The sequence below is a fragment of the Penaeus monodon genome, chromosome 7, assembly GCF_015228065.2.
Source record: "Penaeus monodon isolate SGIC_2016 chromosome 7, NSTDA_Pmon_1, whole genome shotgun sequence".
Lineage (NCBI taxonomy): Eukaryota > Metazoa > Arthropoda > Malacostraca > Decapoda > Penaeidae > Penaeus > Penaeus monodon.
The window spans coordinates 51,534,569-51,554,568 of record NC_051392.1 but is presented as its reverse complement, the minus strand read 5'-3'; the positions used below and the strand labels follow the sequence as shown (position 1 = coordinate 51,554,568).

The following is a 20,000-nucleotide window of genomic DNA, read 5'->3' as shown; positions in this document are numbered from 1 at the left end:
ACTCAAATGTACAATACTCAAATACTCACGTAGTAAGTAGTTCCAAAAATCACACTATAACACTTATAATGTTATGACTTTATACTTATATACTTAAATCGTGATACGTTTATGATAGTCGAAGTATGTTACTCTAATGAATACAGTCTACAATTTATCGGAATATGAAAAATCTCTGTATTGATAATAAACATTTGTAAAAAGAAATGAATTCACAAAAAAAAATTATAAGACGTAAGAAACAAACGATTTGTATTTTACTTTTACCCTAGTTTACCCTAGTCATTCGTTCTCTCTCATTCATCGCTAGTGGGGATACGAGTCCAACAAAACTTAGAACAACAGCCACGCCATTTACTATAAACTCGCCAAATCCAATTCATAACCCTAAACACAAAATAAAGAATATAAAAAATGATCCAAAACACCAAAAGTTGCTATCTTTTACATACTTGATTTACCCCACACGAGAGAGAAAAACGAATGCCGCCGTAGCCCCGTACCAAACATTGAGCACACATGTGTTGAAACGCGTGGAGGAAGAGACCTCGCGAAGCTCTTATTTTTGTCGTTATTATTTCAAGTAAGGATGAGTGGTAAGAAGAGAAAGCTCCCCACTGTCAAGGATGAAGTGTTCGAAGATGAAATTGGGAATGTAAGTATATATTTGGTTATATTTGTAAGAAAAATAACCCGGTCAAGAAAGCTGTATGGAGTTCGTGTTTTATTTCCGATTTTTTCTCTCTTCGGAAGGCGAATAATGCTTTTGAAATATATAATAGATTTGCATTGGGTTAAGATTCTCGTTATTTTTATATTTATGGAAGGAAGCCATCTAAGGTAACCCGTAAGTAGTTTGAAACTATCGATAAGTATGGAATTTTCTAGACCTGCAGTACCATACCTCTAATGTTAATGGAGGTTTGAAATCATATGGAATAGATGGATGCATAGGTATTTCCCATTAGGAGCAATAATTATGACAGAAATATTCATAGAAAATTAAAAATCCTCACACTGTTGAGGACAATGTTTTGTGTTCTCTCAAAGGCCTTGAAACATCCTCTTCTTGTATGTATACATTGTCAGGGCAGAGGCTGGACTCGTTCCTTACTTGATGATAGATTGTTATGGAAGTCTACAAGTTCTGTGTTGCCAGAATGTATATGAAGGGCTGTTTGCAAGTGCTAGAGCTTGGCATGAAGGTCCCTATGCATACCCATGTTGGTACTGTAACTGTTTGTGCATTTATATTCTCAGTAATTTTTTAGTTTCACACAGCCATTCACTCTTGCAGTTATTGTTCTTTCTTTCAGTTATCCCTGCTGTATTATATGTCTTGTTATTTGCCATTACAAATTATATAAATGAAAGTATTAGTATTGTTTATGGAGTGACTGCACCATCGTGACTGTACCTATTAATGCAGCTACTCTGGGAAATCCACAAGCATCACCATGTGAACCAAACACTTTTCTTTCCTGGGGCAGAGATTATGACAAGGGAAAATTCTTTGTTTTAATTATACACATTGTAATTTATGAGTTTTTTTTTTTTCAATAAAAGTGATATAAATAAAAGTTTTACTCCAACTACTCTGGGAATCTGTAAATATTGCTGTATGAACCCAAATCCTTTCAAACCTAGAGGCTTTTAACCCCAGAACCACACATAAATACAATATTTCCCTCTTGGGGGTTCCACCCAGAATTTTTTGCAACCTACTTTCTTCATTTTTTATGTTATTCTTTGCTTGCACAGATTATTTCATGTATCATGTACCTTGTATCATGTGGCTGTGTGAAACTAAAACTACACCATGACTATTAGGGATGTAACTATATTATCATAGATTTTCAGACTTGTATAAGTTTGTGTCATTACCTTTCTTAAAACCAATGTTGTGATTGTTTTTTTATGGTCATTACCTTGACTTTTTCAGTTCCTCTGTTGAACAGTGTTTTGGACATTTACTTCTTATCCTCACTAAATAAGTTTTATAAGTAAATTATTACATGACTCATATCACACTGGTACAGCTATACAAGTACACATAGACAAAATTGAATAAGTGTGCATAACTTTTGTAGAAAAAGTTATGAATGAGAGGGAATATCTTTACATTACAAAAATGTATTGGACTGGTTTTGACTATATCTTTGTCAGAAGTACATGTATTTCTAATGGTAATATAGTTGAAACCAGTCAAATACAATTTTTTTTTTACTATGAAGATATTCATTCTCACTGATGCCTTTTTCTACATTATTTGAAATGAGCACTGCTCACTCTTCATAACTCTCCACCAGAATAAGTGTCAAGGAAGGACACAAGTTCTAATTAATTTGGGTTGAATACAGCCAATAACATAATGAAAAATGAGAAAAGGGGGTGTCTGGTAAACACTTACTGTTTGCTTTATAGAAGAGGAGCAATAATTATTTCAACTCTTTGTTGCTAGGTACATGTACTATCAATTTATACCCCCCTCCCTACACACACACATGGCTCCACAGGTATTCTTAGCTACCAAGAGGTCAATTATTAGACCTGATATGACCTCACCTGATTCCTCATCCCTTCAATTTTGGGGGATTTTTTACTGGATTTGACGAGTAATTGACTTGGTAACTGAGTACTTGTTGAGTACAATATAAGTACAATTAATAAACTAAAATCACAGTATACATGGTATTTATGTTATGACATCTCAGCACAAAGAGTAAGAAGGTCTTTTTATCAAACTGCAAAAACTTGATAACATAAATTATTTGAAATGCTCTTACTTTGTGAATAAACTTAAGCAATCTCTTTGTGATATATATTCTTATGTTATTGTGGTTTTTCTCTCTTTCAGGATGATTTCATGACAAAGCAGTTTGATGATGAAGGAAATTCAGACTCTGAATATAGCATCAGTGAAGGGGAAGAGGAAACTGAAATATTAGAGGATGAATCAGATGACGAATCGGATGATGAACCAGATGACAAGAGTACAGAGAGAGAGGAAAGTAAACAGGTGAATCAAAAGAAAATAGGTTCCAAAGGGGGGGCAAGATCAAAGAATGCAGATAGGAAGAGTGGAAAGGAAGGAGCAGAGGCCAAGGAAGATCATGCTTCGAAGTCGGACGAGGAAGAAGGTTCAGAGGAGGAAGATTCTGATGAGGAAAACTGGCACGATATGACATCAGATGAGGACACATCAGATGAGGATGGAAGTGAAATTGACAGTGAGGATGGGGAGTGGGAGACAGAGAGTGAGAGTGAGGAAAGGGAGTGGGAAGAGGGATCTAACACTAGCAAGAATGGGAAGGATAGTGGTGTTGAGTCAGATATGGCTGGTGAGGTGAAGGTGGACAAGGAACTGAAGAAAAGAACATCAGTCAAAAAAGTTTTAGCTCGTATTAGAAATTTAGGAGAGGGAGGAAATAACAGTGAGGCAAGCACCAGTGGTACAAATACATTAAAGAAAAAGGAGAAGGAGGGGGAGGAAGAGGAAGGGAAAGAATTGTACGACGAATATGAAGAGGACTCATCAGATGAAGAAGATCTAAGGAACACAATTGGTAAGAAGAAATAATATGTAAGAAATTATGAAATGTTTCAGAAATATTGCAGTTGTTTCTTACAGTTTGCAAGGACAAATTTCTCTGAAAAAAGGGTGTGTTTGTATATATTGATGAAATGAAAATATTATTTCAAGAAATAATATTCCTTCTTTTTTTCACTCAGGAAACATCCCAATGAACTGGTATGATGAGTACCCACACATGGGATACGATCTGGATGGAAACCCTATCATCAAGCCCGAAAAAGGAGACAAGCTGGATCAATTCTTAAGGATGTTAGAGGATCCAGATCATGGGTGAGTCTCAGCAATAAGTGTTTAGGTAATTGTCCAGAAGGCAAACACATAGTATGATGCTATGACTTCTCAGCCTCATGTTGCAGCCAGGGAAGACAAATCTCCATCATTTATATTTTAACAAGATAAGAGCTTGAACTGGTTTGTTATTTGATAGTAAATCACTAGCTTCATCTTGCTAGAATATGTATAATAGAGGTTAGGTAGCCATTGCTTGAGCACAAAGAGTGGAAGCTGCTCTTCACTTAACACATGCAGCATCTGACGTTTGCAAGCTATTGAGGACTTTCCATTACTTTCTTTAGAAAGGTTTATTTTTCATATAGGGAATAAGTTGTTTAAATGTTCTGTATGACCATTACCATTACTTTAGTTTTCCTCTATTTCTGCACTCTCCTATCATCCATGCATGCATACATACATACATACATACATACATACATACATACATACATACATACATACATACATACAATATATATATATATGTGTGTGTGTGTGTGTGTGTGTGTGTGTGTGTGTGTGTGTGTGTGTGTGTGTGTGTGTGTGTGTGTGTGTGTGTGTGTGTGTGTGTGTGTGTGTGTGCGCTTTTGAGTTTGTTGTACAAATTTTTGTTATACACCATACTTATGTATATATGCATGAGTAGATGTTTCTTTCATACCTTGCCTGTGTTTTTTTTTTTTTTATCTTCAACAGCATTTTAATACTATTTAAACCCCTGTGGTTAAAACCCATACCTCATCCCTCTTGCATTTCAGGCGAACAGTGTATGACAAACAGACTGGCCAGGAGGTACGACTGAGCGATGCAGACTTGGATATAGTGAGGCGCGTCCTATCTAACAGAGTCCCAGATGCTAAGTATAATATGTACAGTAAATGGATTGACCACTTTACTCATGAGGTCATGGACATGCCTCTCTCTGGCCGGCCGGAGCACAAGAGGTCCTTCATTCCGAGCAAGGTATATTTTTGTTTGCATTATGGTTTCATTATTGAAGTCATCATAGTCCACTTTGATGGTAATGATAGTGATGATTATTAAGATCCTGGGCATTAGCATCTCTCATCACCTCCATCACCCATCACCACTGATCATATTTTTTTCTTTGCAAATACTCCAGGCTGTTGTGATTACCGTAAAAAATTTCCATTCTAAAGTTTTTCATATTTATTGTTTCTAGAATGAGGCTGCATATGTAGCAAGAAGAGCGGAGTTGATCAAGAAGGGAATGGTCACTTACAAGACCAAGCAGAAGAAAAAACGGTTTTATGACCTGTGGGGTACCAAGGGAGATGACCAGATTAGAAGGCTAACGCACCGGTTGGAGACACCAAAAATGCCTTTACCAGGTAGGGCTGATTTACCCTTTGTTATTGTTATTATTTCTTTTCTCTTTTTTTTTTTTGTTACTATTATTATTTTGTGTGTGTGTGTGTGTCTATCTGTCTGTCTGTCTGTTTGTCTGTCTGTCTGTCTCAGTCACACATGCTTACCTAGGTAGTATGCCCCATGGTCTGTGAAATATCTAGATCTTGATTTAAAATGCAGGAACTGTGTATTTCATTCATCTTTTTTTGCCACATCTCAGTGGCCAAAAAGTGTATATTTCACTATGATATATCAAGTACATACCACACAAAGGTCTGTCAAATCTAAAAAAAAAATATCACATTTACTCTATATTTATCAGTGAAAATACAAATAGATTTCCAAAATCATGCAAACAAGATGCACATAAAGGAAAAAAAAACATATAGTTAGAATATCTATTTATAACATAGAACATCTTCAATGGCTTAATTTAGAAAACGAAATTCATCTACCATTGTCATGTTTTATTCAGAACTTTTTATTATGATCTCATTTATGGAAAATTACCTTTAATTTTTTGCTAACTTCTTCATAAGATTTGAAAGGAGTATTAGCAATTATAGGGGATTAACCACACCTTCTAGTTAAGCTTTAATTTTTCTTTTGTCTATCTGTTTTCTATGTTGTTGTTTTTTCCTTATGTCTTCCCCATTGCATTAGTGGTATCTTTTCATATCATTATTATATTGGTAAATGTTGATTTGTTTGTTCCTTTCAGATTTTCTTTTTATAAACTCTCTGCTAGTTGTTTTCAACTTTTATGATAGTTTTGTTTAATTTAAGGGCATCCACTGTCTGTGTGTTTATCTGTACAGACATGTGAGTGGGTGTGTCTTTTTGTGCATGTGTATGTGTGCCTCTTTGTATGTGTCAGTGACTCTGTATCCTTTTTCTTCTGTTGTGTGATCTCTGTTTTAAGTTCTTTTAAAGATTGGCAGCAGATTTGTAAAGCTATAGCAGTTCATCAGTAGCTTTTGGGCAAACACATAATTTGCATTATCAGTCCATAGGGAGACTATGCATTAAAGAGATGATATTAATTTGATGTACAATGGACTGTCCCATACAGTTGTTTGTAAATAATCTGATAATTGTCTTTCAGGGCACGAGGATTCATATCGCGCACCTTTAGAATACATTAAAGAATACAATGCCAGGAGGTTCACTAGTGTTCGTAAAGTTCCACAGTTTTACAATTTCGTGAAAGTAAGTGATGGCAGGTTGTTTGTTATATGGTATTTGAAATTATGTGGTATTATTGGAGATTTTGAAATGGTACATCATTCAGGACCATTATTGGTGATTATACTGCATGAATAAAGAAATAATGTTTCTTTCTTTTTTTCCAGGAAAGATATGAAAGATGCCTTGACTTGTACTTAGCCCCACGCAAATTGATAAAGAAACATCTACATAAAGCAGATGTGAGTAATGGGGCATAGAAGTATATCTTTCTCATTCCACCTGCTTTTCTTCCTCCCATTCCCATCTTTTGTACCCCCTTATTGAATTAGGACATTGCTGTAAGACTAGTCAAAATGGGAATATCATTAACTTGTATTTAGATAAAGAGAATTTAGCCACATGAAGACTATTCAGAATTTTTTTTTTTTAATTGTGGAGTAAAGTAGACTTTGACTGTGATGACAGTACCTTCACTGTGCATGTAACAAACATAATGACAGTAATATGTTTTTTGGTCATCTTATCAGGCCATTGCTATACCTGCTGCTTACCTGCTGTTCACCTTTCCACTTCTCTTCCAGGACTTGTTGCCGCGTATGCCCAAACCCAAAGACTTGCGGCCATTCCCAACGAGGGAAGCACTGCGATTTGTTGGCCACCAGTCTGTTGTCAGAACCATTTCAATTCATCCATTAGGAAAGTTCCTGGCTTCTGGTTCAGATGATCACACAGTTAAAAGTAAGTGTCACCCCTTTTTCTCTCTGTCAGATGTGGGGATGGGTTTGTCATTGACTTAAGAGTTGTTAAATGGCAACAGGTAAATGGAGATGTGAAGTTTTGATGATATCTGATATGATTTTAATTCAGAAAGTCTTAAGACAGACAGTTGAGTAATGATTTTATTTTTATGCCCAGTTTGAGGAAACTAGAGAGCATAACCTCTCAAAAATTGGCCTGTTGTTTTTCCACATTGTTTTGCTGTCATTTAGAAGTAGGTAATGCAAGGAAGTAATTTTTGTACCATTTAGCAAGATTCTTCCAGCCACTTCATCCCAACCTCATCCCCATTCTCCCATCTCTTTGAACCCCATCATCTCCCTTATCTGATCATATACACACCTTACCTGGAGCCTCTTTTGACAAGGAAATGAACATGTTAACTATAAAATAAGAATTCTCATAATGTATAGTTAATCCACTCCCAGAAACACACATTTCCCCACATCTTTTGTACCCCCTTGTCTTCTTGAACAGATGCCTCCTGGTATTCCTCCCACCTCTTTACTATTTGATTGAATAAAGTGAATATAAGATCAGAATTATCATAATGTATGCCATGTACAACCATCTTCCCTTCCCCTCCAACAAACAAGGGAATACAAAAATGTCATTCATCCCTTACTTGATATTCATGTAAATGTGGCAAATGTGGAAACCATTTATGATATTTAAAGATTCATCGTTTTGCAAGTGCTAGCAGCATAACTTAAAATAATAATACATTGCAATGTTTCCCAGTGACAGTGTATAGGGCTGGTAGTAGTGATTGACACTTTGGCTCAGACCTACTGTACAAAACAAGATGACACAGGAGTGGATCAGGATTTTTTGAAGAAACTGTACATATACCTATAGACCTTATAGATTTAGCAGTGGATTAACTTCTTACTATCGGGCCACACCTATAGCCATCATAACAAACCGACTCATCTTGACGGGTATGGCTATAGGCATCATGACGCACAAGAGCAAGTCATGTGGGAAGTTCCTCTACATGTAGTGGACTCCTGGGCCAAACGACAGGATAGTTGCTAGACTGTCACTGGAGTAAGTGACGTCGACAGATTTCTGATAGCGTCATTAAAGAGTTAGATACTGTTGATAATGGTGTACCACATATGGTGATAATAGGGTAAAAAGCATGGCAAGTTGATATCATGGTTACCCTTGCTCATGTTTATAAATTTCATGGTATAGATTTTGAGTAAAGAGTTTCCAGCAAATATTTTTTTAATTCCTTTCAGCCTGTCAGTTTGTTCCAATAGAGTTTGTCAGTCATACAGGTGTGATTCTCACAGTTGTGTGTGGCACAAATGCAAAATGTTTAAGCATACTGATGTGATATGAAGTTCCTTATTGAAGCATACAGCTGTAAATCACTGTTATAGAGAAATCACCCCTTTTCAGCTATTTAGCAACATAAACCTGTCATTTATTCTTGTTTATGCTTCCTTTTTCATCTTTTGAAGCACCTATATTCATTTGTGCCAGTCTATACCTTCATTAGAGAAAATTTGAGTTTGTGCTATTTCATTTTCATCTGGTTTGCAGGACTCCTCTCCAAGGCAACAGTTTCTCTTTTTCTCATATTTTAATGATTGCAAAACTTTACCATGTACTGATGTTTGTTTCTTTTATCCACAGTTTGGGAAATTAGTACTGGACGTTGCCTGAGAACATTCAACTTCAAAGGTATAATTAAGTGGGTGGCCTGGAATCCAAGCCCCAAACTATTTCTGCTGGCGGTGGTTGTGGGGAACAGAGTTTTCTGCATGAATCCCGAGACCTACCTCACAGATCGGGTTGTGGTTAGGCAAACTAATGCTGTCTTCAGGGTGGAGCCTGATAAGGGAGATGATCAAAGTAAGTTAATCTTGGTCTGTTCATGTGAAAGATATTTTCCTAATGTTGATGATGTTTGTAGAGATAGCCTAAAAATCTTGTCACCCTTCATTGAACTGGATTTAGACTATGGAACAGGGATTTTAGAATGCCAATTGTCATTTTCAGTTGGAAAACAGTTTGAACGTGTGAGGACAGCTGTAACTTGGAGGAAACCAGATGCAACTGAATGGAGCAATGGAATAAGAGTTGTTTTAGAACATTTCAAGGATGTCAAACAGGTGAGATATATTACATGTTAGGAAATGGGATTATAAACAGTTTTCCCCCTGTCCCTTGATACTTCTAAAGAAATCCTTTGTATAAGTTGTTTGGCAAAATTATCATGTTATATATGTTATATAGGTCCCTGTCTTTAATTTTCATCCTGAGATTGTCAGGAACTGTAAGCCTCATTGTGAACTCAACCAGTAACTGCTTTGAATCTTCAAGATGGCTAGAATTTATATTATGAACATATTTTAATCTGGAAGATTAATTAATCACTGATAATGACTTTCTCACCTCAATATGCACTTAAAGTTCATTTTATTGATCATTCAGCTGTGGTGGCACCAGTATCATTGAGTTGGTGGCTCACTTGCTTCCTATTCTTGGGTGTCACTAGATGTTGAGCTAGCTCACAGACTAAGATGTGTTGAAGGTCCAGAGAAAGTCCTGTTATTTATTTATGAATTCTGAGGTCTTTCACAAGTTTAACAGTACAGGAATAGAACCCTTGTATTCATTTATGAATCAAGAGGTCATCATTAATTAACATGTACTCATGTTATGAAACTTTAAACTTTAAATATTATTATTATTATTATTATTATTATTATTATTGTTTAAAAAAATATATATGGATGACAAAGACTGGCTGTGCTCATAACAGTTGTTTTAATTTTCTTTCAATACTAATATTCATGTTAACTTTCAGATTGTCTGGCATAAACAGGGTGACTACTTTGTCACTGTGATACCCCATGGCATGAACAGGTCGATCCTAATTCATCAGCTTAGCCGCTGGAGATCGCAGATCCCCTTCACAGCCATCAGAGCCCGAATTGAAGTGGCAGAATTCCATCCCAAGTTGCCCTTCCTTTATGTTGTGGTGAGTTACAGGTGTACTTGCATTTAACCCCTCACCGCAGGGTAACCGAAATCCCTGAGTGTGATAAACTCTGGTGATTCTGGTGATTTCTGGCAATGGCCTGACACTGGGTGCAGGAATCCACTACATCAAGCCGAATGTCCCGCATGCATTCTGGTGTATCTGTGGGGTACAGGTGTACCCCACAGACCAAGCAGTTTGTTATGACAGTAGTACACATAACCTGTCTGAAATGAGTTAAGGGGATTTGGGATTAGGATGGTTGGATGAGGGAAAATAGCTTTCTGTATTTAGAAATGTGTCTACACCTGGGATAAATGATAAAAGGAATGGGTGAGTTGATGCCATGTGCTCACATTTATTTTTTTGGTGTATGTGGTGTGTAAATGCATGGATGTGTGTGCATGCGTGCATGCGTGTGTGTGTGTCTGTCTGTCTATCTGTGTTTTATATATGTTCGTGTATATTTGTGGAAGATGTAGGTACTTGGTCCTATGCCTGTTTGAGATAGAGATTGTAATTGTATGAGTGCATGGCTTAACTATGCTCTAACAGTTACACTAACACACCTTATCATATTCCAGACCCAGACTCATGTTCGAGTGTACAACCTTCAGAAACAGACCATGTTGAAAAACATCAGAGCCAACAGCCGCTGGGTCTCTTCTATCAGTGTGCATCCAGGTGGTGAGCACTTCCTCATCGGTACCTATGACCGGAAAGTCAGCTGGTAAGTTTTTGTGGTTTCTTTTTTAAACTCTTACTGTTTTTTTCTTTCTTTCTTTTTTTCTTTTCCTTTTTTTTTCTTATGATTGTTGCTAGTTATTTAAGATTAGAATTTGTGGATAGATGAACACCTAGTTTAGGATAGTGTTTTCTAGATGTGGAAATGAAAGAATTGATGATTTTAACTCACTTGTTTATGATTTTTGTCTTTTTCTTGATTTTTACTTTGAGAATGTTACTCAGTTGTCTAACTTCTTTTTTTGCCACAGACCTTGCCTAAGAACAGAAGCAAAACTGACTCATACTAGGATTATATATATATATATATATATATATATTATATATATATATATATATATATATATATATATATATATATATATATATATATATATATATATATATATATACACACATATATACGAGGGACCCACCTTAGCACAAATGAATTTTCAAAATATACATAGTCAGTCCTTAAATTACTTTTCTTGTAAATTTTTTTAATTAAGGCCAAATATTAGTTTATCTTACTTTTCCAGTAAATTTGTATGGGGAATCTATTTATTTATTCATTTATATATATATATATATATATATATATATATATATATATATATATATATATATATATATATATATAGATAGATATATAGATATATAAATATATATATATTCCAATGTGTTTTGCAGTGACACAAAATCAATGTCTGACTTGGAGTCATACAGCTTGGCCTCATCCTCCAAGTACTTGTCAATGAGGACCTATGAAAGAATATGAGAGAAAAGCATGACTTACCTGTAAAAATAGTAAAACTATACAATACCATAAGTTGATATGGAAAAGGGGCCAGGTAGTGCTTTTTCCTCATCAAAGGACATAGGCGTCATGGGTGTCGAGGCCATAATGAATCATGATGGTTATAGTTGTACCTCGCACCAAGCCAAAATTTTCAATGAACACTGTAGTCATTCCTGTCACCATTAAGTTAAATTACCAAGGTGATGGCATTCCCTGTTAATGTCTCCTGAAGCACTCTTCTGCATGGTGTATTTATTGTGGCAGGAGGTGCAGAGAGGTAATGCTCCCATTGGTAACTTCTGTCTAGGTTGACCTTCACTGCACAGATGATGTAGCACATCAGTCATATAGGGGAACCAGTCCTCTCCATATCAGTGAGCTGGCTGCTGAGACTATGTAGCCTCTGAACTGATTTTTACATAGAGTTGCCAGTTAATTTATTTGATATCACAAACATCCTACTATGCACCCAAGTGTGATGTGTAGTGCTGTTTAATATTTATTTGACAAATGGATGTATGTTTGAGATGAATTGTGTTATTAACTAACTTCGCTATTCTCATCATTTTGATGTAAATCATGTCAAAATATACTTAGTGATGTGTAAATGTGTTCAGAATGACATGAAAAGAAAAGCAAAAGATTGACTGACTGGAAATAGACACTTTTAGAAAGATATTAACAGATTTTTTATAAAAAGTCAGGTTTATCCAGCTATATATTTTCTTATATTTATATGACGCTATACAAATGGTGTACAAATAGGGCATTATCTCTTTTATTATAAGTTCTGCATCTAAAACAGCAATATTGTGTGATCTCTGTGATATATGGTTTGTCTCAATAAAGCAATTGTTGATGACATAACACAGCATTAACAATTTACCATGTGCTTTCAGGCATAGCCAGGAAATAAGATAACATAAATTTACAGCTTGTCTGAGAGGTTGATACTGGTAAATCCAAAAATAGGAAATATGGTAGTCAGGCTCATCTCAGTGTTTGAAGTGTAAACCAACCACTTATTTTCTTTATTTTTCTCTTTATTTCACTGGTGTTAACCACACAATATTTCCTGTATGCAAAGTGCCATTGAAGGAGAATCTTTTGCAAATCTGTGAGGATATAAGTAGTTTTTAAGATCAATCAGTTAATTTAAGGTGAGTTTTTTTAAGATTGATTATTTATTATTATTATTATTATTTTACAGGTTTGAAATGGAGTGTACTAGGAAGCCTCATAACTTGAAGTACCACAAGGAAGCTGTCCGCAGAGTTGCATTCCACCGCAAATACCCGCTCTTTGCCTCTGCATCAGATGATGGTAGAATTATCGTGTCTCATGGAATGGTGTACAAGTAAGCGATTGTTTTTGTTATGAGATTATGCATGATTTTGTCATTATTATTGTATTTCTTTATTTTATTTATTTATTTTTTTTTCATTATTATTATATTTCTTTTTCTTTTCTTTTTTTTCATTATTATTGTATTTCTTTTATTTTTTATTTTTTATTTTTTTTCATTATTATTGTATTTCTTTATTTTCCATTGCTTTCTTCATTATCATCACCATGATTATGATGTCATTGTTCATTAACCCATTCGCCCTGGAATTTTTTGCTTGTCGCTGAGCCCCGCTCCTGGGAATATTTGCCAGCCTTGTGGGCCCTGCAACAGGATTTTTTCTGGCGCGGCTGTGCAAAGACCATCATATCAGTTTTGCAGGAATCTGGCCATAGATTTTGTAGTAAAGTTGGGTTTTATATAAGGGTAATGTGTAGAAACTGCACTTTTCTCATGGTGTTTTCTAGGCATCTTTTCGTCTTTGTATTGAGGAGATATACTGAATCGCTTCCAAGTTGTCTATATTAACAGATGAGATCAACACTTTGATGCTAAAAGTTAGTGTTGTTTTTGAACAAGAGGTAAAAGTATGGACTTAGCCGTTTTTTTGTCAGAAGTAGTGCATTGTCCATATGAGAGATCAAACCATGTTTTTTTTTTTTTTTTTTTTTTTTTTTTTTTTTTTTTCCCCATTCAACAGAAAAGGAAGAAAAGCAGAAGTGAATGTAGCTTCACTTTGATGTTCAAAAATAACTTTGTATTGATATGTGAGGTCACACTGTAAGTTTAGTGTTTTTTTTCTTTCGTACGAGACTTGTAAGAGAGAATATAGTTCATTTAGCTTATTTATGAATTATAAAAGTTGCTGTTTTGTTATATAGGTCAGAATGTGGACTTAGCTGCCTCTTTCAATTATAGAAAGGAGAACAAGAAACAGAATTGTACCCATCACCATTTTTATTTATTTTTTTACTTATACCAAATTTTTCTGAGTGATACCTCTCTAAGTACCCGTAGGTGCATAGTGACACCTCGCATGCCAGACATATAGTCCGCATCATCTTCCTCCTTCCGGCCCTGTAGCAGAGGAAACACCTCCTGTATCTCCTTCCAGGCGTCTCCCTCACAATGTGTCTAGTCCTTCCCTGAAATCTGGAAGGAGAAGGCAGCGTTGATGGGCGCCCTCAAGCACTGTAGGGCTTGATATCAGGAAGAAAATTATTTATTATTGACATGGCGAGGTCGAGACGAAAGTCAATTTGTTCTGACCTGTTGCCCAAATACTTGTAAACAGCGTGGCTGTTGACAGTGGCCAAGTCATAAATAAAAAAAAAAATCTTTTTGTACCACTCCAGTGCCCTACGCACTGAAGGGTAAGACTGAGCGAGCTGGTCCCCCAAGTCCACTCCCTTCATTCCGTCGTTGTAGGCAGCGACTAGTGCCAACATGCCGGTTGGAGAACTTTGGGAGTCCACGTCCTCCCGTTTCCGGACCTTCAAATCACAAGGCATGTGGCGGCGGTTCAGGCGCACAGTCCCCACTGCACCAGTCTTCCTGGACTGTAAAAAATGGAAGAGCACTGGAGAGGTGTACCAGTTGTCAACACACACCGTGTACCCTTTCCAGAAGAATTCACCCTCCTCCTTCAAGTCCACCACCGCTTTCTGAGAGGACGGTAGAGACCCCTGCTCCCTGCCGGTATAGATTTTGAACACGGCAGTGTACCCTGCACACAGGCCGTCACTTGCAGAAAGTTTGTAAACCTTTACCCCAAATCTGGCCCGCTTGCTCGGGTTGTAGGTGCGGAAACTTGGGTGACCCTTAAATTTCCACAGGGACTCGTCGATATAAACTTATCCGGGACGAAGACCTTCTTGAAGCAATCCCCAAGAATGGTCAGCACTGCCCTCAGTTTCCACAGCCGATCTTCCTCTGCAGGTTCCCCCTCATTGTTCTGGAAATGGAGGTTGCGGGAAATCTGCTCGAACCTCTCGCGGGGCATGGTCAAAGGGAAAATTGGCATGGCCACCCCTGGATTCTCAACCAGTAAAAGGCCAGCCAAGGTTTCTTGTTGATCCCCATCAGCATCAGTAGCCCAAGGTATACATGGAGCTCGGCACTCGTGACTGGGTTCCATCGCCGTCCGTGTCTTCGTGCTGTCTCGTTTGCCTCTGCAAATCTGTCAGCAGGCAAATGTAATGCATTATGTGATGTAGGTACACTTATTACCTTTGGGTATCTGGATAATAGCAGTAATGTGTATAAAAGAAAAGCTATGTGAATCAACTCTACATACCTATTCGTCTCTTCCACTATGAAGTCAATCAGCTCGTCGGTGATGAACTCCCTGTAGACTGCCAGTGGTGTTGAATCCTTGGCCAGGTCAACCTTGACACCAGGTGTACCAGAAAAACTGTACTTTCTTGGTACATTCTCCTTCCTTCTCCACCTAAAGTCTGGGGTCCCTGGAGCATTGCTGTTCCATGTTTTGTTGACATGGACTGACAGAGGCTCGTCACTGTCAAGTCCAACGAGTGTGAGACAAAGTCTAAATCGTCGTCACTTGGGGCCTCATAATCAATGTCTGAGTCTGAGTCATCGCTGGGGATTAGCTCATCCCCAGTGTCGTCGTCCTCCGAGGAGCTCGACTCTGACAAAAATGTCGAGGTGGACGGCCTCAGCTGGTGGCGAGAGCGAGGGCTAGAGCGAGAGAGAGCGAGGGCTGGAGTGAGAGTGAGAGCGAGGGCTAGAGCGAGAGTGAGAGTGAGGGCTAGAGCGAGAGTGAGAGCGAGAGCAAGAGCAAGAAAGGGAGCGAGAGCTCATACATTTCAAGGCTGCGATCGTTCTGCGAGAGTGAGGGCGAGGGCTAGAGCGAGAGCAAGAAAGGGAGCGAGAGCTCATACCTTCCATGGCTGCGATCGTTTTGTGAGAGTTAGGGCGAGGGCTAGAGCGAGAGCGAGAAAGGGAGCGAGAGCTCATACCTTTCAAGGCTGCGATCGTTCTGCTGGAATGAGCGTTTGACTGACCTTTTATTCACATCACTAACCAATCAAATCACACCATGTGACCTGATCCACCAATCAAAGCAATTACTAGTTTCCAGCCAGTCAGGTCAGGGTACATCATAATCACGCAATATAGTGTGAACAAATCACATGATTACACATCATAATTAATTACGTCATAATTACATACGTCATAAATTACATACGTCATAAATTACATACGTCACATAATTATCAACCAATCACGTAAGACTATTAGCAGAGCCATCTATTAGGTAAAAAAAAAAAAAAATAAACAGTCAGTCTGTAGTCAGTCATCATGGCAAAAACACATGCCAAATGTTATGGGGCTCGTAGAAGCCATGGCAAGATTAGATGCCATACATGTTGGGGTCCATTGAGAGCATGGCAAGAATAGATACCACATGGGGTGAATGGGTTAATATTTATACCTATATTATTTCGTGAAACTAATTTATTTCTTAAAATCATAAAGTAGGTTTTTCCCTGTGAGGATATGAAGTTTTCTGTATGTTCTTTTTTGCAAGGATTATTTTGAGCTATAATTTTCAAACGAAGAGTACTTTATAAAAGAATATATGAAAGACCAATAAAATTAGAGTAAATATTTGTTGAAACCATAAAAAAAAAAACATGAAAACATAATATTCTTTTAGTAAATACTATATTGGTACACTTTTTAGCCCAGAAAGGAGAAATTTGAATATGTTACATGAAACATTGTCAAAAGCATATGGAGTCTGTATATTAATTTTTGATGATGACTGTGATTATATTGCTAACATAAATCATTCATGTTTTTTCTCCAGTGACTGGATAACAGATCCTCTCATCGTACCTGTAAAGGAGTTGGCTGGTCATTGGTTCCTGAAAAATCTGTGTGTATTGGACATCGCTTGGCATCCCTATGAGCCTTTTGTCCTGTCATCTGGAGCAGATACCACCATCAGGCTGTGGAGTTAACAGAGTTGGAAGTGTCAGACTAGGGGGAGTTTGTTATCTCAGAACAAGGTGTATTTGATATAGACAGTCCTTCTACTTCAAGATTACATGAAAGGTGACACACACACACTTGTTACTGGATGGCAATGTAGGTCTTGCTATTTTTGGGGTGTAAGGAGAGACATTGTTGTTGAAGTGTCAAATAGATCTTGTTCTGTAATTCTCTCTTATTTCCAGGATACAATTATGGTACTGAACTCAAGGAGACTTGTGGTGTAGATGTATAGATTATATTGTGCTGTACTTTGATGTGATTTGAATAGCAAAAGGTGAATGCGTTTGGATTGAAAGTGTCACTATACAAGAATGAAAATTGTTATTTTGTTGAAATTTTCTTTTTTTCTCCTTTTATAGTATACTTGAAAATTAATATTGTAATTATTGGCCAAGGAAAGAAATTGATAGCCTGAGCTGGATTTTCCATACTACAATTTGTTAGTAAAAACAGTTACTGTATACATCGTAGCTATACAATTCATTTTTTATGATGAAATGTAACTATGTCCAGCATGGGTGAAAAACATCACATACAAACTTCAAAACAAGTTGAAAAACCAAGGTAGTAAAATATGTACTTCTTGTACTGTTAAAATTAAAGTTGTTACAAATATGCTACTAGATAATATCTTGTATGTAATGAGTTTTGTAATAAATTAAAAATATTAAATGTTATTTATTTAGACCTTATGTAAAGATAGAGATACATAGGCAGATTTAGTACTGTAGTTTCTAGGTGAATTAAGATCCAACATTTGTTACTGGTTCAGTTATTATACATTTTTATTCATTTGAATATTTTTGGAGGGTGGCCTACTTTTTGAAGATATTGAGGAATTGCCCTTTTATTCAACAAATTTATTGCTTAAAATACAAAAATAATGATGTAAAGAATGATTATATAAAAAAATAAAATAAGAAAGTATGAGAAAATCTGAACTATCTATTCAGACAATTAAACAGACAGTATGTCACACCCAGAATATCCATTGTAACAAATGGAATCCAAACCAAATTTTAAACTTTTATTATATGATACTATGCCTCTGTTTTATCTGTGTGTATGAGTCTAACTGTCTACCTCCCTCACTGCTCATTGCTATCTGTCCACTGGCTTGCCTGTCAGATTGCCAGACTGCCTGTTTCTGTCTACCATCCTGCTTGCCTACCTGCTGTCTGTCTGGCTGTCTCTATCTGCCTACTACCTGCCTGCCTGTCTCTGTCTACCTACCTTCCTATCTATCTCTGTCTGCCGGTCTGCCTACCTGCCTGTCTGTCTCTGCCTGCTTATCTTCCTGTCTCTGTCTACCTACCTTCCTATCTATCTCTGTCTGCCGGTCTGCCTACCTGCCTGTTTCTATCTACCTATTTGCCTACCTGTCTCTTTTTGCCAGCCTGCCTGCCTGCCTGTCTGTGCCTACTTTCCCGTCTGTTTCTGTCTGCCCGCCTGCCTACCTTCCTATCTGTCTCTGTATGACTTCCTGCCTGTCACTGTCTACCTACCTGCCTGTCTGTCTCTGTCTGCCTATTTGCCTACTTTACTGTCTGTCTGTGTCTGATGGCCTGCCTAATTTCCTGTCTCTACCTGCCTACCTTCCTATCTATCTCTGTCTGCCTACCTTCCTGTCTGTGTCTGTCTGCCTACCTTCCTATCTATCTCTGTCTGCCTACCTTCCTATCTATCTCTGTCTGCCTACCTTCCTATCTATCTCTGCCTGCCTACCTTCCTGTCTGTGTCTGCCTGCCTACCTTCCTATCTATCTCTGCCTGCCTACCTTCCTGTCTGTCTCTGTCTGCCTACCTTCCTATCTATCTCTGTCTGCCTACCTTCCTATCTCTCTCTGCCTGCCTACCTTCCTGTCTGTCTCTGCCTGCCTACCTTCCTATCTATCTCTGTCTGCCTACCTTCCTGTCTTCTCTGCCTGCCTACCTTCCTATCTATCTCTGTCTGCCTACCTTCCTATCTATGTCTGCCTGCCTACCTCATACTGTCTACTCCTGCTCCTATCTTCTGCTGCCTACCTTCCTATCTATCTTGCCTGCCTACCTTCTCCTTCCTGCTCCCTGTCTCCTGCCTGCCTACCTTCCTGTCTGTGTCTGCTGCCTACCTTCCTATCTTCTTCTGCCTACCTTCTTTCCTTGCCTACTTCTTCTTGTCGCCTCTCCTGCTCTCTTACTCCCTACTTCCTTCTTTCTTCCTTACCTTCCTTCTCTCTATCTCTGCTGCCTACCTTCCTGTCTGTGTCTGCTGCCTACTTCTTTGTCCTCTTCCTGTCTGTGTCTGTCTGCCTACCTTCCTATCTATCTCTGCCTGCCTACCTTCCTATCTATCTCTGCCTGCCTACCTTCCTGTCTGTGTCTTCCTTCTATCTACTCCCTACCTTCCTATCTATCTCTGCTGCCTACCTTCCTATCTATCTTGCTGCTCTCTGTCTGTCTGCCTGCCTACCTTCCTATCTTCTTCTGCCTCTCCTTCCTGTCTGTGTCTGCTCTGCCTCCTTCCTATCTATCTCGTCTTGTCTGCCTCCTCTACCTTCCTTCTTCTATGCTTCCTGTCTGTCTCTGCCTGCCTACCTTTTTCTCTATCTATCTCTGCCTGCCTACCTTCCTGTCTGTGTCTGTCTCTGCCTACCTTTCCTGTCTGTCTGTCTGCCTTCCTTCTATCTCTGTCCTATCTATCTCTGCTGCCTACCTTCCTATCTATCTCTGCTGCCTACCTCCTGTCTGTGTCTCTGCCTACCTTCCTATCTATCTCTGCTCTCTCCTACTTCCTATCTATTGCTGCCTACCTTCCTATCTATTCTGCTGCCTACCTTCCTGTCTGTTCTGCCTGCCTACCTTCCTTCTTCTCTTCTGCCTACCTTCCTATCTATCTCTGCCTGCCTGCCTATCTATCTGCTTGC

The 20,000-nt window shown here is 38.0% G+C and overlaps 2 protein-coding genes across 2 annotated transcripts; one reads left to right on the top strand and one right to left on the bottom strand.

Moving 5' to 3' along the window:
• The first annotated feature begins 495 nt into the window (after positions 1 to 495).
• Positions 496 to 17,615, top strand: LOC119575440 (ribosome biogenesis protein BOP1 homolog). Its single transcript, XM_037923060.1, has 14 exons — positions 496 to 655; positions 2,858 to 3,566; positions 3,733 to 3,865; positions 4,627 to 4,831; positions 5,052 to 5,220; positions 6,345 to 6,448; positions 6,592 to 6,666; positions 7,009 to 7,165; positions 8,852 to 9,070; positions 9,218 to 9,330; positions 10,029 to 10,202; positions 10,787 to 10,932; positions 12,938 to 13,084; positions 16,908 to 17,615. The coding sequence occupies exons 1-14, from the start codon at positions 590 to 592 to the stop codon at positions 17,059 to 17,061; spliced, it is 2,571 nt and encodes an 856-aa protein (XP_037778988.1). The 5' UTR covers positions 496 to 589; the 3' UTR covers positions 17,062 to 17,615.
• On the bottom strand, positions 13,946 to 15,780 carry LOC119575441 (piggyBac transposable element-derived protein 4-like). Its single transcript, XM_037923061.1, is given in 3 exon segments — positions 13,946 to 14,927; positions 14,930 to 15,251; positions 15,369 to 15,780. Coding segments are annotated over 2 exon segments (951 nt in total). The 5' UTR covers positions 15,210 to 15,251; positions 15,369 to 15,780; the 3' UTR covers positions 13,946 to 14,256.
• Positions 17,616 to 20,000: the final 2,385 nt, after the last annotated feature.

Excerpts from the sequence above, each read along its gene's own strand:
- LOC119575440 (XM_037923060.1), top strand. The coding sequence starts at position 590 with ATGAGTGGTAAGAAGAGAAAGCTCCCCACTGTCAAGGATGAAGTGTTC. Across the intron at positions 6,667-7,008 it reads AACATCTACATAAAGCAGAT|GACTTGTTGCCGCGTATGCC; the intron begins GTGAGTAATGGG and ends CTTCTCTTCCAG. Across the intron at positions 7,166-8,851 it reads AGATGATCACACAGTTAAAA|TTTGGGAAATTAGTACTGGA; the intron begins GTAAGTGTCACC and ends TTTTATCCACAG.